This window comes from Lagopus muta, chromosome 7, assembly GCF_023343835.1.
Source record: "Lagopus muta isolate bLagMut1 chromosome 7, bLagMut1 primary, whole genome shotgun sequence".
Lineage (NCBI taxonomy): Eukaryota > Metazoa > Chordata > Aves > Galliformes > Phasianidae > Lagopus > Lagopus muta.
The window spans coordinates 10,421,379-10,443,881 of record NC_064439.1 but is presented as its reverse complement, the minus strand read 5'-3'; the positions used below and the strand labels follow the sequence as shown (position 1 = coordinate 10,443,881).

The following is a 22,503-nucleotide window of genomic DNA, read 5'->3' as shown; positions in this document are numbered from 1 at the left end:
GGAGAACAAGCATGGTTTTATATTTTCTTTAAGTGTTCTTTTGCAGAAGCAGAATGAAACCAGTCAGTGTTAATGTATATTAGAGAACTGCCTAAAGTCTAGTACAAGTACGAGGCAAGTACAAGTTGTGTTAGTTTGTCAGAAGCAAAAAATGAGTTCTTGTTTGCTGCTTGGCTAATCTTTTCTGGTCTTTCGTAATCTGAGAAATGAATTCTGTTCTGTACAATTTAGTTACTTTTGTACCTGAAATCACTATTGGACTTCAATCAGTATACTCAGATGTGAAAAAACCTGATGTTACTATATTGAGATGTACATCTGATACTGTTCTTTGTAGCTATATACATATAAGTGCACAGGTATGTGCTATGTATCCGTGAAGTGTATAACCAAAAAAAAATTCTTTTGTAGGAGTCAGCCAAGGTTTCTGAGTTAAATCCTAATGCAAAGGTGTGGGGAAATCATATGTTACATTTGGAAGCAAGTGGTGCCACTGATGGTAGTGTGAACAAAACGTGGGAAGAAATACCTGACCAGCCTCCAGATTCATGTAAAGAAGGTAAAAATCATATTGTCTTTAGCTGTTGCTCAAGCAAGAGTTAAAATTCAGTGCAGAACCTTCTCAATTCTGTATTTAAATAAAAAAAAAAAAAAAAAGCAACCATGCAGGCGACTCTTAGCACTTCAGATCTGTTTTCAACTACTCACATGATGATGTGATCAGAAGAGGACTTTTTGAAAGTGTGTGTTACCTCTGTGATCTCCTTTGCAGGACTGGATGCTAAAGGAGATGGCGACAAAAAGCATCAGAATGCGGTGCTGACAGAGCTGCAGGAGTCATCGCCAGCTGTTTTGGTGTCAGACCAGACAGATATGAACTCTTTGGCTCTTGATCATTCTGAGTATGAGTCTATGCACGAAACCGCTCAGACAGGTAACAGGAAGCATCTCTTTTTTTGCTCTGAACTTAAACATGTTTAAAAACCATATTTTTCCACAAAATTGGCCTCATGAGCTACTGTACAGAAACTGTTGTAACTGTTGGATGTAACTCATTTCTGTCTTCTGAAATGTTATTTTGAATGCAGGTCCTTAGTGTATTTACGTTGAGATATCTACATGCCTAAGCTTCGTGCTTCGTATTTGGGTCAGGCACAGAGGTCAAATTCATGTAATACTTTCACAAATATTAATGTGGTGAATTGAAGATGAGTCTTGTTGTTAAAACTCTAACATAAGCAACAACTTAATCTAATTTCTCTGACTTCCCTGATTCAGTGCAGTTGTTAGCAGTTGTAGTCTACACCAGAAGGTATGTTTTAAGAAACTTCTGGAAACCAGTGTGAGGATTAAACTGCTTATATTTCATGGGACAGAAGGTCTGCTAGATGCATATAGGATTACTATTTGAACTAAGATGAGAGGTGAGGAAGAAGAAAATGTGTTGGGTGTTTCTGTTGATCATAACTGTTAATATTTCATAATTACATATGTGAAACCAACTTTCCTGAATTAGGGTATTAGGAATTCAGAGCGAGGCTGAGATTGAGAAATGATTTGCATTTGCATTGCTTGCTTGCTGTTTTCTTGGATTTAATCAGCTAGGAATTGGTTAGTTTAGTAAGACTGAAAAACAGATGTGAGTTAAGTGAGTTCACGATTTACTGACTTGTTTGAAGCTGCTCTTGTAAAGCTGTTTCAAATTAGAAAACTTTAAAATTTTATTAAACTTCAGGTGGAAATGAACAATTGCTGCCAGAAGGTCAGGAAGATCTACGAGAATTGCTGAAAAAAACACTGGAATTTTGCTTATCTAGGTATGTATGAATGTAGCAAATGAGTGGATGACAACAAGGTCCCATACCTAATTTGGCATGTATATTAATGAATTTCACAGCAACCAATTAAAACTGTGGGGAAAGGATGAGAATTTGGAGGAACTGGCACAAATATTCCAAAATATCATATTTGATAGACCTCTCAGAGCTCTTTTTGGCCTAAAATGTAAGCTAGTAAATGTACTGCTTTGAAGTAGGAGTTCTTAAAATTCATGTGATCTCTGAGTGCTTGTACAACTGCTACTGGGTTCCTTTTGCAAATTAAAAGTGAGTAGCTTAATGCATTTGAGCTTTGTGTAAGCTAACCTTTTAAAATTTGCATTGATACAAACTAGCATTTTTGTGCATGTAGGTTCCTTTAAGGTGAGGTCAGCTAAAAAAGTTATGGGTTCTAAATAATACACATTTTAGTGTAGGCTGCAAGCTCATCAAAGCAGTTCATGTGTAATTAACTGTTCTCAGGGCTTGTATTGTAGTTAAAAATAATAATAATAAATCCTGAACACTTGTTTTAGTAAAACAGAACAATTCCTAATCTGTGTACTGCTGCATCATCATTTATGACCAGTAGTCATTTGAAGCAATAAATGCTTTAGTGTTTTGTAAAGTGGTAAAGTGCTGCCTGACCAGGAAGATGCCGATACTGAGGCGTGAAGGGGGGGGGACAAAATGCCACTTTCATGGTTTCTGTGAGGCAGAGCAAATGAACGTGGTAAGTGAATGGGCTGGGGAACGGGTGAAAACACTGAGAATACAACTTGCTGCAGGAGTCTGCCTTCTACTTTGTGATACTGAGCTGTTGTCTCAAGTTCATTAAAGATCAGGAAAAGTTATGTCTACGACATGTCCCCACTTTTTTTTTTCTCCCAACAGAGAAAATCTTGCCAGTGACATGTACCTTATATCACAGATGGACAGTGACCAGTATGTGCCAATAATGACAGTAGCAAACCTTGATCACGTCAAGAAACTCAGTACTGATATGGATTTGATTGTTGAAGTGCTGAGATGTAAGTAAAAATTGCTCAATACTAGAAAGCATTTTGGTTATTGCTGTAGGACTCTATTAGAATTTTCAGTATCGTTTTGTTGTTTGTCACATTACAATCAAATTATCCTTTTCCTATAAAGCTTTAAATAGAGTAAGCATCTTCAAGTTTAGATCATCACACAGTGAGATCTTTGCATATGAAGTAATGATGTATGTAAATAAGAATAAAATGAATTTTATTTCTTAGAAAAAGAAACTGGATGTTACCAGTAAGGTAGGAATCAAGATAGAGCAAGACTTGATGTGCAGCTTAAAAGGAATAGCTAGTGAATTGGGATTTCTTAATCTGAAAGACAGAAAGGGTTTGAAGAGTTTAAGGAACATTTGTTCAATTTCATATTTGAAAATATCGGTTATCTTCAATTTTTTAATGTTAAATGTTCAAAAATATTCAGTGCTAACAAGTGTGTACTGTAAAACTATGCCACTGCTTCGTCCTGTGTGCCTTGTTATGATTGCTGACAGCTGAAGTATGTTTCTTCTTTCTCTTAGCGTTGCCTTTAGTCCAAGTGGATGAGAAGGGAGAGAAAGTTAGGCCAAATCAGAATCGCTGTATTGTGATTTTACGTGAAGTTCCTGAATCTACCCCCATTGAAGTGAGTAACTGTCCAATAAGGAATCTTTCTCATTTCAGATTTGGAAGTTAATTTTTTTTTTCCCCATCTTTCAATAAGAATATTATGTTTCTTAACTATTAACTGGATTTCTGAGTCTTAGTAGTGACTGTTTGGATAGCAGTATTTGACATGTCACTCGTAGGAAGACTGTGCTAGAATCTGTAGCTCTAAAGGGGGCTGAGTAACTGACGTTGCTGTGTTCAGGAGAGATGAGCATTATTTTCTCGGACTCTGGCTTCTTTGTACACACTGAACTCTAAGCTACTTGGATAAATAGCAAACAGAAACGAGGAAAGATATGACTTAGAATGGAAAACATTGCTACATCTCTTCAGAATAAAGTACTAAGAAGCTTTGCAGGTGTTTCTGTAACGCTGAAGGTAAAGGTGCAAGCAGGTTGCTAATGATCCCTGCTAGCTTATGGAGCTAGTATAAGAGTAGTGAGGTGGGTTCTTTGAATGTATAAGCAGTACTGCTGCATTAAAAATTTATGGTAAGGTAAGTGGCCTTAATATACAGAGGCGTAAAACAAGATGCTAAAAGGAATCAGAGGGAAGCAGTCAGATGTGTTATATATGTTGCTTTAAAATACCTGTTGCTTTGAAATTTCTAAATGAAATTTAGCCTTTCGAACACTGCCTCGCTTTTAATATCTTAGATTGCTTTTCTTGCTGTCACTGGTTTATCATGTTGGATATATTAGCATTTAGGAGTCTTTCTGAAATGCTTACAAGTAAAATACTAGCAAAGTTCTGAGAAGTCTTCATTTTCAAAATAGGTGGTCTTGGGGAGGTATTTTACATACTGTGTTTAGATTTTCCAGTCTGACAATTTTAGATTTAATCATTCAAACTTAATGGGATATGTTTTCTGACTTAGCATGGGCAGGCTTTATTTAGGCAGCAGTGTTCCAACAAACTGCAGGTCCTCCCAGCCCGCATTGCTTTTTGATGCTGCTTGATTTGGTGACAAAAATGAATGGTATGTGAAATAACTTGAAGAAGTCTAAGATGTATTTTTAATATAGAAATTAGCACTTTATTTTTTCAGGTAACGTAAGTACTGCTCTCAGATACACTCATCTGTAGCCACTTGAGTTAAAGTGAGCATCCAAGTTTCTGCCGAAGGGGCAGCAGTCTCTTATCCTGTGCAATATGGGCAGGTTTTTGTGCAATTCCATGGATTTGTAGACAAGGGAAATATCATTCACTTGAGGGACGCTTTGTGAGGGTGCCTCACAAGAGTGACCAAGAAGTGGTTTTAGCTGGTAGTGACAGGAAAGATAGAACAGCTATTCAGAAGAATCTGCACTTGATGCCAAATTTAAGTCTCTCTCATTTGCCTAAATAATCCACCCTGATCTCAAGGGAGCAAGCAACTTCTGCTTGTGACATGTCCTAGGCAGTGCTTGTGTTTATTTCCCCTACCTAATGGGGAGCTTAGAGAGTTAACATTCAAGCTTCAGAGCAATTGTTCTCCTCAATTCCTGTTTCATAAGCTGAAAAGTACTTACAAGGAATTCTAGGATTTTGTACTTTAAACTGCTGTTTTTTTCTACTTTATTTTCCTTCACGCGCTTCTCTTTCTTTCTGTCAAAACCTCTTTCCTTAGGAGGTTGAAGCACTTTTCAGAGGTGATAATTTGCCTAAGTTTATCAACTGTGAGTTTGCCTATAATGACAACTGGTTCATCACATTTGAATCGGAAGCCGATGCACAGCAGGTAATGCTTTTTTTTGTGCATTTTAGTATATAACAGAAAATGGGTGAAAAGAAGGGAGAATTAAACTGGGTTGTAAGCTGTGTTACAAATGTGTAAGAACTCTTAAAAGAAAGAAAAAAAAAATCCTTTAAACATTAATGCTTCCCGTTAGCTAATACTCAGTTATCAGCATTATTAAATATAACCCTTTAAGTTTTATCTTGTTTGCATATCCTGGCTTCCTGGCCAAAGCTATAATTTTATGTGCTAAGAGCATTGATATTTTAGGTGACGCATTGAAATGCTTTATTTGTAAGACTGAAAATCTTGTTTTAAGGCTACTGAAGCACTTCTGCCATGATAAATTAAATCTCACTAAATGCAGATTAAATATGAGGGTTTTCTGTAGTCTAACATTAACAGACACTTCAAGAATTATTGTTTGGCTTAGCCTGTCAAAACTTACTTGCCTTTGTTTAAATTATATTTGACAAATTTTGCAATGACTTTTTAAAGGCTTACAGATACCTTAGAGAAGAAGTGAAAACTTTCCAAGGAAAACCCATTAAGGTAAATAGAGCTTTATTTTTTTTTTGTGCGTACGTTATATGTTTTGTGGGGTTCCACTTCATGTTTTCTAATATGTATTAAGGTGGTCCAATCTCACAAATGTTTGACCTGGAGATTGGTTTTGAAATGTGGTGCATGCTATTATACTTCTCCTTTTCCTCCTTTCTGGCAGCAGTATGTTCAACCCAGCATCAGCAGGGAAGCATTCAGCTGTTCCTGCCTTCCTTGAAGTAGAAAGCAATGACTGACAAGTGTCAAGTTTGAGATCTGCTAGTTTGAACCATCCTGATTAAATCTGAAAGGTTGCTGTAATAAATAATCTAATCTCCTTTGCAGGCAAGGATAAAAGCAAAGGCAATAGCTATAAACACATTTTTGCCAAAGAATGGATATAGACCTCTGGATATGAACATCTACACACAGCAGCGTTACACAACATCCTTTTACTTACCTCCAGTATACAGTCCCCAACAGCAGTTTCCATTGTACAGTTTAATTGCTCCACAGACCTGGTCAACCACGCACAGCTACCTTGACCCTTCATTGGTAAGTCTCTTGCTTACAGAAGAGCTCAGAGTTCTGCTCAGAGTTGGTATTTTTGTTGTGAAGTTTCGAGGTGTGGTCTGGGAAGCATGTGTATCCTGAAAGTGAGACCAAGCTGCAGATTCTTGTTGAAAAGCAGTTATTCAGATTTCTTCCCATGGCATACAGGATTAATTGAGAACAGCGTCTGGTCTCCAATTGGAACTATGGTTCTCTTCTTCACTTTTTGGTTTTTGAGGCAGAAGTTATTTTGAGAGAATCACAAAGCTTTCTTTTGTTAATGGCTAAGTAAAAAATTTCTGTAATGGTTTAAAAAACTTCTTTAGCTGGAACTAGAATAGGTGTGTGAATGTCAAAGTTCTGGTATGTACTGAATAAATGTAATATAATAACATAAGTGGGGATAGTATAACATCTTGGTCTAGCTTAACCTGCTAAATTGCCCCATTTGGCATGTTATTGAGTCAAAATACTTCATGGGGTGTTTTGTTTTCTTTTCTTTCGCAATAAAATATCAAACCATTTTTGTTATTAAAAACAAAAATTAAAACTGGTTAATATTTTTAATTGAAATTCCTTAAAATCATGACCCTTAGAGCTAGAGCAGTAGCTGTAAGTCCTTCTACACATTCTGTTGAGGCATCTACTGCATCCTGCAGTGTTGCTTTGCATTGTAACAGTTTTCACTGTTCCTCATTTTCCTTTGTCATCCCGTGAAAACTACTATGAATATGATTTTCAGTTAATTACTTGAGGACTAAGGTTGTTCTGTATTGGAACCCATTTGTCCCTTCCATCAGTGCCTCTTTGCTTGCAGCTAAAAGAAACTAGGGTAGCAATGCTCAAAATTAGAAGCTTTATTTGAGGTTTTTGGCAGAGGATTAAAGTGTCCTTGAACAAACTTGAGCAAACTTCCTGTGTACTGAACAGCAAACTAATTAAAAAGTTGGTGTGCTGAACACTTCACATATAAGAGAGGCAGCCAGAGCCCTTGCAGGGGAAGGCTTTGTAAGGGGCATAAAGAATGTGGAGGAGACAAAGTAGTGTAGTGAACTCTGTTTTTTCAAGAGACAGCCACCTTATTAAGGAGCAACTAAAACGAATGCAGTTTTTCCACTAGAAATGCTAGCATTGGCTACTGTACATTTTTGCTGTGAGATACTGGAATAATCAGATGGCACTGATGCAGCAGATGTAGATTAACTGGCCACAGGTTCAAGCACAACACTGTGTGTATCTGCCTTATGTCATCCTGGAACTCAAAAAGCTTAATACTTCTGGCTTTTGGGAGAAGACTGAAGGGTTGCCAGTACTGAAGATCTGATACCTTTCTTAGTAAAAATAGAGAACTAACAGAGCATTGTCTTCTGTTGTTTCAGCATATTGTCCTTAGTTGGATGCATTTCTCTCTGGCATTTGGCTGCGTTTTGTGTACACAGATGTAGTGTGATCTCTCTTGAACCTCTGTGGTGATTTTACACCAATAAGAAAGAGCTATATATAAGAATAAATTACTTGTGAGGAGAATAGGGACCAAGAGGAACCATGACACTTGCAATAATTTACGAGATAGGATTGCAGTTTGCGTATAGACTTGTGCTCACACGTACCATAAACCCATGCTTTTCTGCTTCATCATAAATGCTGTGACAGTACTTCCTCATCTCTAATTTGAGATTCAATTCATGGAAATAGTTTTAATTCTGAAACTAGAATATGGCAACATGGCTTCCAAATTTGAAAATTACGTACTACTTCATAAACTACTTAATGGCATTTGAAGAAAAAGCTACGTTGTACTACTTGTAAAAACAGGGGTACGTATGAGGAATTGAGTGACTTTTGTGCAGAAAGCAGATTAACACTTTTGGTATTGTTGGAAAATGAACATTTTCTCTCCAAAAAGATCATTTGTCCTTCTAAAGAAAGAAAGGATATCTGTTGCTTGTGTCATTTTAAGCAATGACTTAAACTTATTTTCCTTTTCTGCATTCAGTGCCTTTTCACCATTCTCCTTCAGTAGCTGTTTGCTTACATCAAGTGAATTTTACGGTGTTCAAGTTGTAAATATCAAAGCAGGAACCACTTCAAATCAGTGTTTTGATAAAACTTTGTTCTTTCATTAAACTCCTAAGTGCCATTTTTTGGAATGTAAGGTTGTGCTTGCTGCCATAGGTTAGGCAAGCAGTGGTTTGGGATGGAAGCTTTGGTGTGTAATTTTTGTTTCCATTGATTAGTGATTTTTTCCACCTGTTTCAATAAAGGTTGAATTAGCTTTGGGATCTGTTTGTAGGAAACTGAGTGCCAGCTGTTTTAGGTGTAGTCTCTGTCATCATTTAATTATATTTAGAAGGTACTGTATTGAAGTTCATCCCAGAGCACAATGTAAACATTAATTAAAAGTGTAGTCTTAGTGTTCTGCATTTTATTTATGTGGAGAGAAGATGATGGCAAGCAATTGCTTTACTACAGTAATATTTGAGTACATTTCATTTAGACTTGAAACAAAAGAGTGTGCTAGTGAGATTACTATGAACATGATAAAATTGAGCTATCTTGTCAGTATGAGATGTTGGCATGTACCCACCCCCCAGCAAGTCTTTAGTAATGCTTTTTTTTCTGGGAACAAGATAGTGAATCACATGTGGACTAAAGTGGTACAAAGCAAAGAATATCAGGTGCACGTAACATTCACTTGCTCTCTTGGCTTTATATAGGTGTCATGTGAAAGGTAACTAGAGTGAGTAACTGATGGAGAAGGTTTATGTTAAGGAGTATTTTGCATGTAAATAAGAAATACTTGCAGATGCATATTAGAGAACAGATGTGCTTCACAGTGTAGTACGAAATAGGAGTGTTACTTACAATTGACAGTTTTGGCTCAGCGTTTTTCTGTGTTCAAGCAAATCGGACTTGGAATGTGTGCAGTGGCAGTGTTCTCAGACAACACGTCATTTAGTTACAAGGCACTGGGCAAATGCTCTATTGCTGCTGGAGGCATTCTAATAAACACTTGTCTGTGTGAAAGGGTATAAAATAAAAGTTTAAGAGAAAATAGTTTACTTTGATAATAAGCTTGTGCTGAATTTTTTTTTTTTTATTTTTTATTTTTTTTTTTTAGGTAACACCATTTCCAAATACTGGATTTATCAATGGGTTCACATCTCCAACCTTCAAACCTGCTGCTTCTCCTCTGACTACACTCAGACAGTACCCTCCCAGGAACAGGCAAGTACAACTATCTTTTAACACTGCACATACTGCTGAATTACCTGGCATGTGAGGCTTTAATCTGCTCATTTTAGAAATGCCATCTAACTAGAAAATACTTGTAAAAGTGAACTTGATGCAAGGTTAAGTGATGCCAGAAGCCAGATGATTTTGCTACTATTAGTAAGTGCTGTTTCTAGATGAAAATAGAGCTGAAAGCTGGGAACTTGTCTGTCCACAGTTTAACATATTCAGGTAAAATAATTCTGAACAATGGCAAGTGACCAGCAGGATTATTAATATGGCATTTTCAGTTTCAAATAGTTTTTAGTTATGCCATAGTTGAAAATACAATGAAAGAGTTAACGTAATAGTTCACAAGGCCAGTTAAAATGAGCACTGGTCATTCTTATAACTGAAATATACAACAGAGGGCTGGCAGTTTTGCTTCTTCTGAATTCTGTGTGTAGACTTAGGCCTCAGAAGATCTATCATAGTGTGTATGTTGAAATGACTTTTGAATTTGTAGGAATCCTAGCAAGTCCCATATACGACATACAATACCCAGTGCAGAAAGGGGACCTGGGCTTCTAGACAGTCCTACCATATTCAACTTTTCTGCTGATCGTTTAATCAATGGCGTCAGGAGTCCACAGACGCGGCAGCCAGGACAAAACAGGACACGGATGCAGAGTGCTACCACGAGTTACACCAAGAGGGAAGTAGGAACTGGACGGATGGAGCAGAGCAGCGTTGACTCGTCTCCTGGTTTAGGTCGAGGAAGGTGAGTGTACCCTGTAGTTGTCTTCTGAAGTACGCTGTCATTGCTGCTACTTTTAGTAAAGAAGAATGGTATTAATACTGTTCTCATTTTGATCTGAGACTGGCTGCCCTTAAAGCTAAAATTTTGTCAAGCATTTCAGAGGAAGTCCTAAATATAGAGCAAATGCAAAGTGGAACTGCATACTTTCCTACCACTAATGGCACCTGTTGAACTATTTACACCCATACACCTAATTCTCTATACCTTTATTGTCTATTTTAATTAAGTTCTTAGCATATTGTTTGACTTTGAAGCAGTTTGGCCATTTCTTTGCTCACTGCGGCTTGCTGTTAATACTTCCAGTTAAAAGACTGGAATTTTGCCCATATTAGATGTTCACAACATCAAAGATATAGATCAGTATGAAGGGAGGAAAAAGGATTATGTGCAGTTAGCAAAACGTATTGTTTGGCAGTTTGGAGCATAGGGTGAAGCAGGAGCAGAAAGCAGGGGAGTTGAAAATTGGTAGCAACAATTTTGAGGATTTATCAGGTCTGTCTTCAGGTTTTTTTGAAATACACTGCAGTTCTGTGCAACGTTGCTTAGGGTAGGCTGTGCTTTTTGTCTAATTCTGAGTCCCTGAATTGGCAGAGTCATTTGCAGATGATCCTGTGTTAGACTTCTGTTAATGTAAAATTAAGTGGGGGGTTCTGTGCAGTTGATACGGAGTTATACTTTTAGCTCAGCAGTGTATCCTGACACAAACATGATAGAAATCTGTATATATTTATATTAATGAGCTTGCTAGAAATCTTTACCTAAAACATTTTAAAATAAAGTTGTTGTTTTCCTCTAGAACAAAGGTGAATGAGATTATAATTAGAACTAATTTCTCCTGTTTTCTACTCACATAAAGGCAAGGTTCTGATAACTGTTTTCTTTCCCTTAGGAAAAACTCATACGGATACCGAAAGAAAAGGGAGGACAAGTTCACAGTGAGTTTTCATGATTGTATTCAACTATAATTAAAGTGCAGGGTAACAAGGCAATATTATGGACATTATATGGAATAGCAGATGAGATAAACTACTGCCCAAGAGCTATGTGGCTGAAGATAGCAGCTCATTAAATTCACATGAATTTACTGCATTTGGATATCAGAGATTATTTTCCTGACTTGTGGAATTAAGGGGCAGAACTAAAATTGCCCTTTCATCATTGCAGTTAACTTTTGCCTTCCTGTTGTTTTGTCAGTTTGACTGTTCACATTCGCAGAGCGCCAAGTACCCGAAGTTTGAAACACTTGAGATTTGACTCTCATTCTTGGAGATCATGAAAAATATTTTATAGGTCAGGTCATGGAATGCATAGCTAGACTATTAGTTATGAAGTGGTCAGTTGTGTTTGTTAAATCTAACACCTCTTCCTTGCTTTCTCCCTTTCTATCCCAACTCTGAGGAGAAAAATCTAGTTTCCCTTGCAATATGGACAAAAGGCTGGTTTTTTTGGGAACCACATTGTCATCTTTGTTGTTTTTGGAGTATGTGAGGTAGATTTTTCCTTACATAATTGGTTCAGGATCACTAATGCTTGAAATACTACAATTTTTGTGAACTTAAATTCAAGGTGAATACCTAAATAGTTTTGATGCTTGTAAAGGCTGGTTTGGGTAGTGGATAGAAGAAGAATTTTGTAGGATTTAGTTCTTTACACATGTTAAGACTTCATGAAGTCTTACTGGATTATTTTATTATTGATACTACAGTTTCAAAGTAACATCACTTCATGAGCTCTGACTATCTCAGAGGTCTGGAACAGTTGCATTATGTATTGGTGCCTCCTGCTGTTGTGTAGCTTAGTGGGACGTGGATGAAAGGAACATCGGGCTCTAGAAAGTATGAAAGGGCAAATGGTTCCTTTGGCTCCTGACAAACTTGTTAAAGCTAGTGAGATCAGATTACACATGGAGTTATCAGTACTTATTTTTTTCTGTGCTTTCAGGGCTACTCGATGCTTTTTCTATCAACTTCCTCCCCGTTTTTTTTTTCCTCTGAAAGAACAAGGAAGTAGTACAGGAATTACACAGAAATGAATAGAAAGAGAAAGGATTACCTAGGACAGTTAGTGAACAGAGAGGCTCTTTGTAATCGACTGCCTCTAAATATAAAGTTAAAACACCTTATAAAACTGAAATCATGATTTCTTTGGAGACCTACAGTTCTCTTTTCTCAGCAGCGGACTTTTAACTGCAGCCTGTGTAGTCATGTTCACTCTAGTCTTTTGGCCAACAAAACTTTAGTCTGTGGTGTCCAAAAATAGACCTTCAGTAGAGATGAGAGCAGCTGAACGCTCAGCTGTGAACACTGGTAGGTAGCGAATTCTGAAGTAAGAGATTGAGGTTTGGCCCATTCCAGCTGTAGAAGCAGTCGAATCTAGGATACTGTTTTGTGTGTAGTGGTTAGTATGAAGGACCACTGCAATGAGTTCTATTTGAAAGGAATTATGGCTGCTTCTCATTTATAGAGAGCACTTGAGGTGGATTGCATGTTTGCTTGAGGAAGTGCATGAATCTTCTTGATCAGTTTGTATCTGAGGCCGTAGATGTAAGACAGCTACTCGTGTTAAGTCAGCTTCAGAATTTTATACAAGTGGCAGCCCAACTTACATTTAAGTTTTCCCTGGTCCCTCTAATTCAAGTCATCCATATATCCTGGCTACTTCTCTCTTAATTTGTCTTTTCAGGAGTGTCTATTCAGAAGTATCTAGAAACAGTATTTATTGCAGGACTTCAGTCCTGTTTATGAAAATGAAGTGCTGTGATTTGAAATACTGTTCTATAAAGGAAAAATTAGATTTGAGCAAGGAAAACATAGTTTCTCCCCACAACCCTTTCATGGGTTATCTGAATTCTCATTTGCAAGGCTTGCAGCCTTCATTGCTGTAATGCTTAAAATCCATGTTGTGAGGGAGATGCTCAGTCAGTAGCAACTTTGAGAGTTGCTGTTGTTCTTACCTCTGTCTGTGTTCTTTCCCTATTTCTGAATGACTCAGGTTTCTTCCAATGTAAAATGTAGTATGAGATGGGATCTTGAGGGTAGTTTTGTATCTGTATTGCTCTTTATGAAAAGGAAGAGCACAGAAAGAAAGTAATGCAACATCTTTCCTATTCCGTGTTCAGAAGTACTGTTCTCACATTCTGACCACATTAGCAATGTACCAATAACGTGTTTTCCATCTCAAGATAAGAATCATCTTAAAGATCACTTTGCATTTGTTGTTCTGAAAGAGAGATATTAGCACAGTTGAGCACTGTTTTTTGGTTAAGTGACATAGACAAAGTTAATGGGTAACTTCAGTTAAAGCACATAACAAGGAATTTTAGTTTTTCAATGTAGATAACAGATACAAATCCTTGCAAGCAGTCTTCGTAAGTGGACTTTTGCCTATGATACTCATTTAACTCTAACACCTGTAAGTAGTGCACGTTTTAATCCAATAATGTATTTGTCTGGGATGTTGTTTTTGCTCTGAGATCTAGTTAGAATAATTCTGTGCTTCAAAAATAATTTTATGCTTGTGTTTGCATTTTTCATATTGATGAAATTGGATGAAAATTGTCTTCATCTGCACTACAAAGCATGCTATCTTGCCCTTTCTTAGCGTATCTAAACATGATTAAGATTCTCTCAACTCTTGTCTTTCTTCTAGAAAGCTACCAACTGCACATAAATGGACTTGATATTTTCATTTTGTCATGGTAGCCAACACAATCTATTTTCCTGTGTCAATACAGCATCTGTCTTGAAGGAAGCGTCAGGAAGAAGCCTTAACTATGCCAGTAGTGCTAAAGCAGAAGCATTTGAAATTTCTAAGGCTTCTAGACCATCCCACTTAAAATATAATGAAGTATTTTAAGAGCACCAGTGGAAGATGAATTACTGGGTACTGTGTGGTTTTCTTGGGAAGTGAGGCGGGATGGGCCTCTGTAGGGCCTTGCAGATATAAATCAAGTGCAAAATGTCATTGAGTCCTATGTCCTTCCTGTCTGTAATCCATTGTGGTAACCTCAGCATGTTATTTCTATTCCAGAGAGGCCAAACACAGTCTCCACCACCCCCAAAGCCTCCATCTCCTAGCTTCGAATTGGGTTTATCTAGCTTTCCTCCATTACCTGGGGCTGCTGGCAATTTAAAGACCGAAGACCTTTTTGAAAACAGACTGTCCAATGTGGTAATAGGAACGTCGAAAGAAAGAGTGAGTAGCCAGTGTTCATTTCTGGGGAAACAGAATGAACAGAATTTCATACCTCTTGTTTCTTTAAATTTGGTGTACTGTACGTAGAAGAAATTTGCAGTTTCATGTGGGTCATCAGAAGTGCAGAAGAGCTCCTCCCTCTTAACAAAAACAAAAATAGTTGTTAAAATGTTGAAATGCAGCTGCTTTCCACTCTTACCTGAGAGTTTGTAGGGGTATTCTTTCTGAGAAGGTGTAGAGTTTGTGTACCAGCGTAAGTAGAGGTTAATAGCAGAGATCAGAAAATGAGCTCTTTACTGTTATTAACGGCCTTTTTGATAAACCTATGTGAAAAATATATGGTAAACTTTCCTCCTGTTCAGAAGTCAGACTTCTGGATTGCGTGTGAAACATTTTCAAGTGACAAACTTCTAAGCACTGAAATATAAAGAAGCTGCCTACGTAATCTTAGTACACTAGATATCATCGCTGGAACAAGAACAAAACAAGCTGGATCCAGGAGTTGTTATGTAGCTTAGTAAGATAAAAATACACCAGAATGATTTGGCAATCAAATGTTGCTCTGTAGAGGTAGTAGAAATGCAGTTGAAAATTAACGTTCAATGGTTGTTCCCTTCTTAGAACTGCCTCTACCACCCCCATCTGTGTGTGTCAGCGTGTTCTCCATCAAGAGTGATACAACCCTGTGTGCTATGGAACAGATAGCATAAGCTTCTTTAGCCTGCACTATTTTGCTTGCTCTACTGTTAAATTAGACTGCAGAAAGATTTTTTTTTCGTGGTGCCCAGGGTTGTTAGGGAAGGCATTCGTTGGTAAAGGAAAGGGGGAGCAGCAGGGCAGCCCTCCATCCAAAGGAGATCATTCAGTTCTGTGATCCTGAGATCATATAAGCTTTTATGTCTCTTGATGAGAAAAGAGGCAGCAGCACTCCAAGGTGTTTAGGGTAATATGCAGAATAGTGCCATGATAAGAGCACTGTTTAACTTAGTGTCAGCCAGTAATCCAGATTGTGATCTGTTCTCGTGGTTTGTGCGTGTGTAAATATTTTAACAGCATTATTTATGAACTGACTTCTAAGCTATTATATTTCAGGTTTCAAACATAATTCCAACACCTACTATTGCTACTGCAGTTTAAAGCACACAGTTCCTGTGGATCTAGTACTTGCTTTGCACTGTTCTTAATGTGATGTATTTGCACCTATTCCTTGTAAAGGCAGTCTTACTCAGGCAGACACTGTTTGTACTACCACAATGCACTGTCATATATTGTGGCTTCTTTTTCTGCCTTGCGTGAGTGAATGTCTGTACCACTGTGTGGAAGAGAGGGATTGCACTCTTTCCTTCTTGGCATGAATAATGAAGAAGATAGCAGTAACTGGCTCCAAAGAGCAGTTGTGCTCTATAAGTAAGGCTAGTGCTGAAATCTTGCCAATTTACACAGGGGACTTTTCTTCTTAAACTCAGCAATTTTTATGTTGCATGATGTAGAGTGAACGGATGCTGAAGTAGACTTATGCAGCTCTGCTTTTGTTATAGAGCAGCAAGATCTGTGTACAGAAGCAGAGAGAAGTTATGTGCTATGATTCCCAGCAGTTGTTATCCAGACTTGCCATCTTTCTGATCTTTGCTTTGTAGTGCTCTTTCAGTAGCTCTGGAGAATAGGGGGTGTTGATGATCACACATTTTCTAACGGGGGAACTGGAGCTCTGTCAGATCAGGGGCTGAGTTTTTTGGCCTAAAATCAGCACTTGCGTGTGTGCCTCACTTGAACCTGTTCTCACGTAACCATGTAGCTGTGTTTCAATGAATTGGAGCCAGAATGCTCAGCAACTTGCAGTGTCAAGCCTTGGAAAATACTATCATAGCGAGTAAACCAACAGAAGCTGTTCTTTTATTTCTAAACGTCTATCTTTTAATGTTCTACTTTGACTTCAGATAAAGCAGGGTTAGATCCAGGGCAGTAACGTATACTGCCTGATTTAAGCATCATCAAATGCTGTTTTCTTTTCTAGCAGTGACTAAAGGAGTCTGTTTTGTGACCTTTGTATGGTGGCTGGCCTTAGGAGGAGGTGGATGGCTCTTTTGTTCCTTCTATGCCTGTGTTCTGCCTACCACTGTTATCTCTCCTTTCTAGCATCAATTCTAGTTTTAGAATCAATCAGATCAGAAGCAGTACAAAACCCAGTGCTGTTTAAAAACAAGTGAAATGGTTAAAATGTTAGAAATATTTCAAGCTACAAGAAGTCTTATTTCTTTTTTCTTTGTGACAATTTAAAGTCGTGTGTGCTGTGAATCTGTTTGGCCTTTATCTGGAAGGATGATATCACTTGACATTAGGAAAATCTTTTCAGAGCTATAGAAAAAGCCTCTTCTGGTTGTTAGCAAATTGCAATTTAATCATAAGAAAAGAAACTTCTAGGTCATACCCTAGTTTGAAAAAACTTCATTTTCTTAGGATTGTGTGGGTTTTAGCACCACTTGTTGAGATGATTGATAACAGTAACTCTAAAACTTTGCAGAAGTCGATTTCTAGTGCATAATGCCAGGAGACTTTTGTTGCAGTAAGTAAACTGTGAGTATGTAAACAGATGCAAAGCCTACTTTGTCACCATCGTGTGCATAATTCCCTGGTTGAAAGAAATGATTTTGTTATCCAGAGATGTCCTAAGAGGAAACCTGCTTCAGACTTCTTGTGAAAGAGCCATAGTGTGATTTGTGTTTCTGAATAATTGTAAGGGGAAAAAAAATAGTTCTAGTCAATATAATGAACCCTTTTGAATCTTCCTTTAGTTAACTTACATTTTAGCATGTAAACTGTGTGCCTGAAAATTAATGCAATCCGCAAACCATATTAATTGGGTACTGTGATTGCCTCTTTTCTCCTTCAGAACATTAATGTGGATGCAAGTACAAACACTACTCCATCGGGAATTCCTCGCGAGCCACTGTTGCCAGCTGCTTCTACATTGCCCAGGACGTTTGAAAGGTCTCCTTCACCACCCCAGTCTTCGGAGTAAGAATTTAACTGTGTATCTCTAAACGTGACTCTCAGTCGTGTTTGCATTTTTAATTATCAGAAGGCCAAACATAACACTGTATACAGCTAAAAATAATTAATTAATTACATTTCCCAATTAAAGTATTGGGAAAATAAATGTTTTTTAATTTAATTTCTGAATAGTGTCACTATAATGATTCAGACTTCAGTCAACATAAAAAGTTTAGCAGAAAAATTTTAATTTTGACAAGTATTAAAAATCTTTGAATGTCTTAATGTCTTATATTTAGGTAGCCTTGAAGCATAGAGTAAATGCAGGATCCTGTGGGTAGTATCATTGTCCTCACAATAAAGTTTTCATTAAGACTTGATTTGAAATCTGCAAGTCATATTCAGATGTTTGAGTAATAGGAGTAAAATAATTGAATGCCAAATGCTGTTGGAATGTCCCAAATAGGAGATTGTGTCAAGTTCCATGCTAACTTCTGTTTGTTTATAATTTTGTAATATTTTTAAAAGGAATGCTAATCATAGCTGTAACTTGCTGGCACACTCTAAATTGTAGTCAGTCAAATACAGTTCTAGAGCCTTTCTTAGATTGATCATTTGTCCTCAAGTTTCAGTTCTCTTGACTTTGTTCCTGCTGGATGCTTTACAGGGATTCCAAGGTTGTGGATAAACAGCAGAGAGAGACACAGAGTACAGAAAGGCTTTCTTCTTCCACACTCAGTACTGCATGTAAATCGGTACAAGTCAATGGCGCTGCCATAGTAAGTGATCTTATTATTTCACTTTCTCTTAGTGATCCAGTTTGATGCCTTTAACAGAATATTGCTTCTATTGCTGTCCAGTGCTGCTAAATCATACGAACTGAGAATCTTTAAATCACAGCCTAACCTTGTGATTTATTGCAGAAGTATTAATAAACCCTGAAGTAGCTAAAAACAGAGCTGTGTCAAACATCAGGCTATGTTAATGGCCTGTGATTATTGTAGTTCCGCAATTAACAGTGCAAAAAATATTCAAGATTACTTCTGATAAAGTTCTACCTGAACACTCTTCTAACACGGAAGTAATCTCTAGTCAGAGTATTAATATGTTTTTGATATTTAAGCCAGAGTGCTCATGATCTTTCAGTTGCTTTAGAGTTTACTTGAATTAGAATTTTTGTCCTGTCACAGTATCCTGTTTTTCTGGAATACTGTGCTGTATTTACCTTGTCTCTTGCTCTTGTTTTCTGTACTACTTCTGTAAACTTCATATTCAAACTCTTATCTGCATGTTTAAGCATAGTAGTTGCTTATGACAAAATATTTTACCTTTCATGAGTTAAATGATTTTTCCTCTGGAGGCTTTATCTCTGCTGTCCTGTTTGCTATTGGTTTCACAGGAACTGCGAAAACCTAGTTACGCAGAAATTTGCCAGAGAACAACTAAAGATCCTCCTACATTGCAACCACAGAAAGAACAGAAGCCAAACACTGTAGCATGTGGGAAAGAAGAAAAAAAGCCCACAGAAACAATAGAGAAAAACAGAGAACCTCCTCCTGCAAAGTCACATCCAGGACAACCCAAAGACCAGAGAAGACAGTCAGGACGCAGATCGTCCCCTCCCGCTGTTGGCAAACGCTTAAATAAAGAACAGAGTACCCCTCCGAAATCTCCTCAGTGAAACTAGCACCTGGGAGGGATTCAAAGAGGTCTGCTTCCCACAAATTAAACCCATGTTCCCACTAAGATACCTGAGAATGAGTTGCTGGTTAGGAGCTTGCAGTGATACTAGGCATATAACAATGCCTGCAAGTTATTTTTCTGTGAAATACTTTTTCCCCTCTTGAACAAACATTCTATTTTTTCTGGATATTTCTGGATAGTTGTTCTAAACCTTACATTTAGGTTGGTGCTTAATTGGAGGTGAAGCTTAGTGTGATTATTTTTTTCAGGATGTAAAATATTTGTCTTTAAAAAAAAAAAAGAAGTGACTTTTTATTAAGCCTCTCTGTGGCTGTGTGAGTGCAAGCTCTGTATAGTGAGTTTTTTCGAAACTGTTAAGCAGAAATGTGCTGCTGCAATATTTTTAATAAACTGGTCTGCAAGTACATATCTAAAGTGTCCAAAAGATTGATAACGGCAGCTAGTGTGTAGACTGCAAGAAGTAGGTATATTTTACAAATTGGTATGTGACCTTGATTTTTTTTATTAGGCTGCTGTACTAAATGTCAGCAAATGAACTTGCACTTTTAGGTTAAACAAGTAGTTGTTTCTAGCATTTTTAAAAACCTAATCTTTTTTGATGTTTTGCACACACAGAACGAATCCCACGGAGCACCATGGCAGTCTTTCTAAAACACTTTCTGATTTTGACTTACTGCAAGCAAGTAACCATCTTCTCACTCCAGAATAAAACTGATATTATAATTTGCAAATACAAAGCACATTGTGAATAGAAAGAACTAAGTCTGTGAGCTTCTATGGTGGTGAAGCCTACTAGTGGATGTTATCAGGAGAAAGCACTGTAGCCTTCTTGTGATAACCTTAGCTTCCCTGTGCTTGTAAGGGAGTTAACTGAGTCAGCGCTGTACGTTCTGGTTACCCCTGTGCTCTGTGTAGACTTTTTCTTTTTTAAATTCTGCCCCAAGTGCTCTTTGAAAGAGTTCATATCTTAGTCAGCTTCGTGTTGACGCCTTCCCGTAACTACAAGCATTGGCATATAGATTGAAAAATTTCAAGACGTGAGATAATGGTGTTTGTTTTGTGTGGTGGAGGAGGAGATCCCTGATACTTACCTCTGGGATGAGGTTTCTCACACTTACTTACTTTAGAAGTGATGCGCTTTCTGAAGGACAAGGATGCACTAAATTAGCAAGTTTCTAATAAAGTTGAATATAAATTATTTTTGTTCAAAAATGCCTAAAGCTTTTCTTTAAGTGTTTAAACTGCAGGAAGTCCAGACTAAACTCATTCCTGCTGACTATGACAGTACAGTTTATTCCACAAAAATGTTTATTTAAACAACTGATTTTTTTAAGAATTATTTCCATCCAATATTTAAAGACTTGAATTTTATTTAAACTTGAAAATGACTTTGCCTTAACTTTTGTACAAGACAGCTTAGAGTTAATGAGGTCTGACCCCATTGAGGGTTAGCGTGAGTGGAATACAGAATTACTCAGTTGCAGTATGTATCTATTGTCACTGGTCTTACTGGGTAAACATACTGTAGTACAGGAACTAGCAGCAGTTTTTGTAATATACCTTAAAGATCTTAAACAGTTGATCTTTTTCAGATTGTTGAAAAATCTGTAAATGCAAATAGTCAATACTGTATTAAATATGTGCACTTGGAAGTGTGTGCTTTGCTTGTACAGTTGTAAATAATCAGAACATATAAAAAGGTACCCTAAAGAAAAAATCTGATAAAAATTATTGATATTATAAATGTTGCTGTTGAGCTGGATGTAGATAAACTAAATGTTGTGGTTTGAATATTACTTTAATTTGTTGTTTTTTCTTTTCCTTATTTTATTCTGGTGTGCTGAACTGACTCTGCCTCTTCACTGCAAAAGGGAAATGGAACGAAAGTCTTATTTGAAAGCCCTCGAGTGTTTTCCGAACCCTCTAAAAAGTGATTTAACCAATTCAGAAGTGTTCTGCAATGTAAATAGTGGATCTTAGCAGAAGTTGTAATTTTAAGTCATTAATAAAAAATGAAATGGAATTGGGAAAAAAACTTTAGACTGCTAAGAAAAATGTACACTGAGGCATACTTGTCTGCTTTCAAGAATATCAGTGCTTTCCTCAGTGTATGATTCATAGAACTGTAAAGTAACTCTAGAGGTAACTTCTGACAAATTTCCTGTTAGGAATCAACCAGTAACTAGTTGACCTTCAAGTCCAGCCTGTTGTATGCTGCGGAATTGGTTGAAATAGGGCACGCTGGAACCCACTGATTTTCCTCATTTAAAAAGCACACTTTGTGAATGCTGTGGAAGGAGATAGGACTCTTGACAACATCACCAAAACAGCTCAACTAGTTCTGTCATTGGATTTTGATGAGCTTATCCTTTCCCGGTGGCAGTGAAAGTGGTAGCTAGATTTGTGTATGGTTAAGGCTGGCTGTATGGTTCGTTTTGTTTGCCTGCTGAAAGTGAAGGGCTTACCAGCTGCAAACAATCACAAGTGGTTACAGACTGTGTACAGCTAGTCGTAATGCTCAACTGGTACATAAGGTAATCTCTTGAGACCAGCAGGATGTGTTGTGCTGTTCTAATGTATTCTGCTGCCATTTGTGCTAGGTCAACACACTGTAATTACTGCTTACCCAGCAACAATCTGTTGCATCGAAAGTTTAAATCTTCCTCTGACGTGGTTTTTATAGCTTTTAAAAAAAAAAAAAAGAAAAAAAGAAAAAAGAAGAAGTGACATGCCAAATAGCTGTGTAATGTACAACTTATCCTACTGCGTTTTACTTTGGAGATTTTTTTTCCACTGAATGACAAAATGGAGTTTTCGGAATAGAGTTGTGAAGTTGCATGCAGACTGTTGCTACAGTGTATAGCGATGTTAAGATGTGGCTTTTAAATGGAAAAACCTCCCAAAAGCAGTAGCTGAGTTAAAGGTCTGAGGATACAGTAATTAAAATCGGCATTTTACCTTGTAGGATTATGTGGTGCTGCTTTTCGTTTTGAAAGCAAGTTAAATGGGATCTGAGACTCTTCAAGGAATGAAAAGAAAATAAAACCAACAAAAGTTGCTTTTTAAACTTAAATCTTGTTTCAGACCAGAGACCCCCAGCTGACATTTGTCACTTGCCACGTGGCAATGTTTTATGTTGCTGCATTATCCTTTTAAAGACTTAAGCAGTTGTCACAGAAAGGCCCTTGTTTGAGTGTGGTGCAGTGTATCACAAGCAACAGCTGACTGTAATGGTGCATACCTATCTCTGTATCTCCTTCA

The 22,503-nt window shown here is 37.4% G+C and overlaps 1 protein-coding gene across 3 annotated transcripts in view; it reads left to right on the top strand.

Moving 5' to 3' along the window:
- Positions 1–21,965, top strand: part of LARP4B (La ribonucleoprotein 4B) — a 41,066-nt gene extending 19,101 nt beyond the window's left edge. For 2 of the 3 annotated variants that reach the window (XM_048950669.1, XM_048950668.1), the window contains exons 2-16: positions 412–559; positions 773–934; positions 1,736–1,817; positions 2,712–2,848; positions 3,382–3,485; positions 5,118–5,228; positions 5,724–5,777; positions 6,114–6,323; positions 9,442–9,548; positions 10,060–10,314; positions 11,243–11,288; positions 14,383–14,547; positions 17,438–17,562; positions 18,206–18,317; positions 18,938–21,965. In XM_048950669.1, the coding sequence (XP_048806626.1) occupies positions 412–559; positions 773–934; positions 1,736–1,817; positions 2,712–2,848; positions 3,382–3,485; positions 5,118–5,228; positions 5,724–5,777; positions 6,114–6,323; positions 9,442–9,548; positions 10,060–10,314; positions 11,243–11,288; positions 14,383–14,547; positions 17,438–17,562; positions 18,206–18,317; positions 18,938–19,219 (2,100 nt within the window). In that variant the 3' untranslated portion in view covers positions 19,220–21,965. Of the gene's footprint in view, positions 1–411; positions 560–772; positions 935–1,735; positions 1,818–2,711; positions 2,849–3,381; positions 3,486–5,117; positions 5,229–5,723; positions 5,778–6,113; positions 6,324–9,441; positions 9,549–10,059; positions 10,315–11,242; positions 11,289–14,382; positions 14,548–17,437; positions 17,563–18,205; positions 18,320–18,930 lie in introns of all 3 variants that reach the window. The other variant, XM_048950671.1, reaches the window with a different exon arrangement.
- The last annotated feature ends 538 nt before the right edge of the window (positions 21,966–22,503 follow it).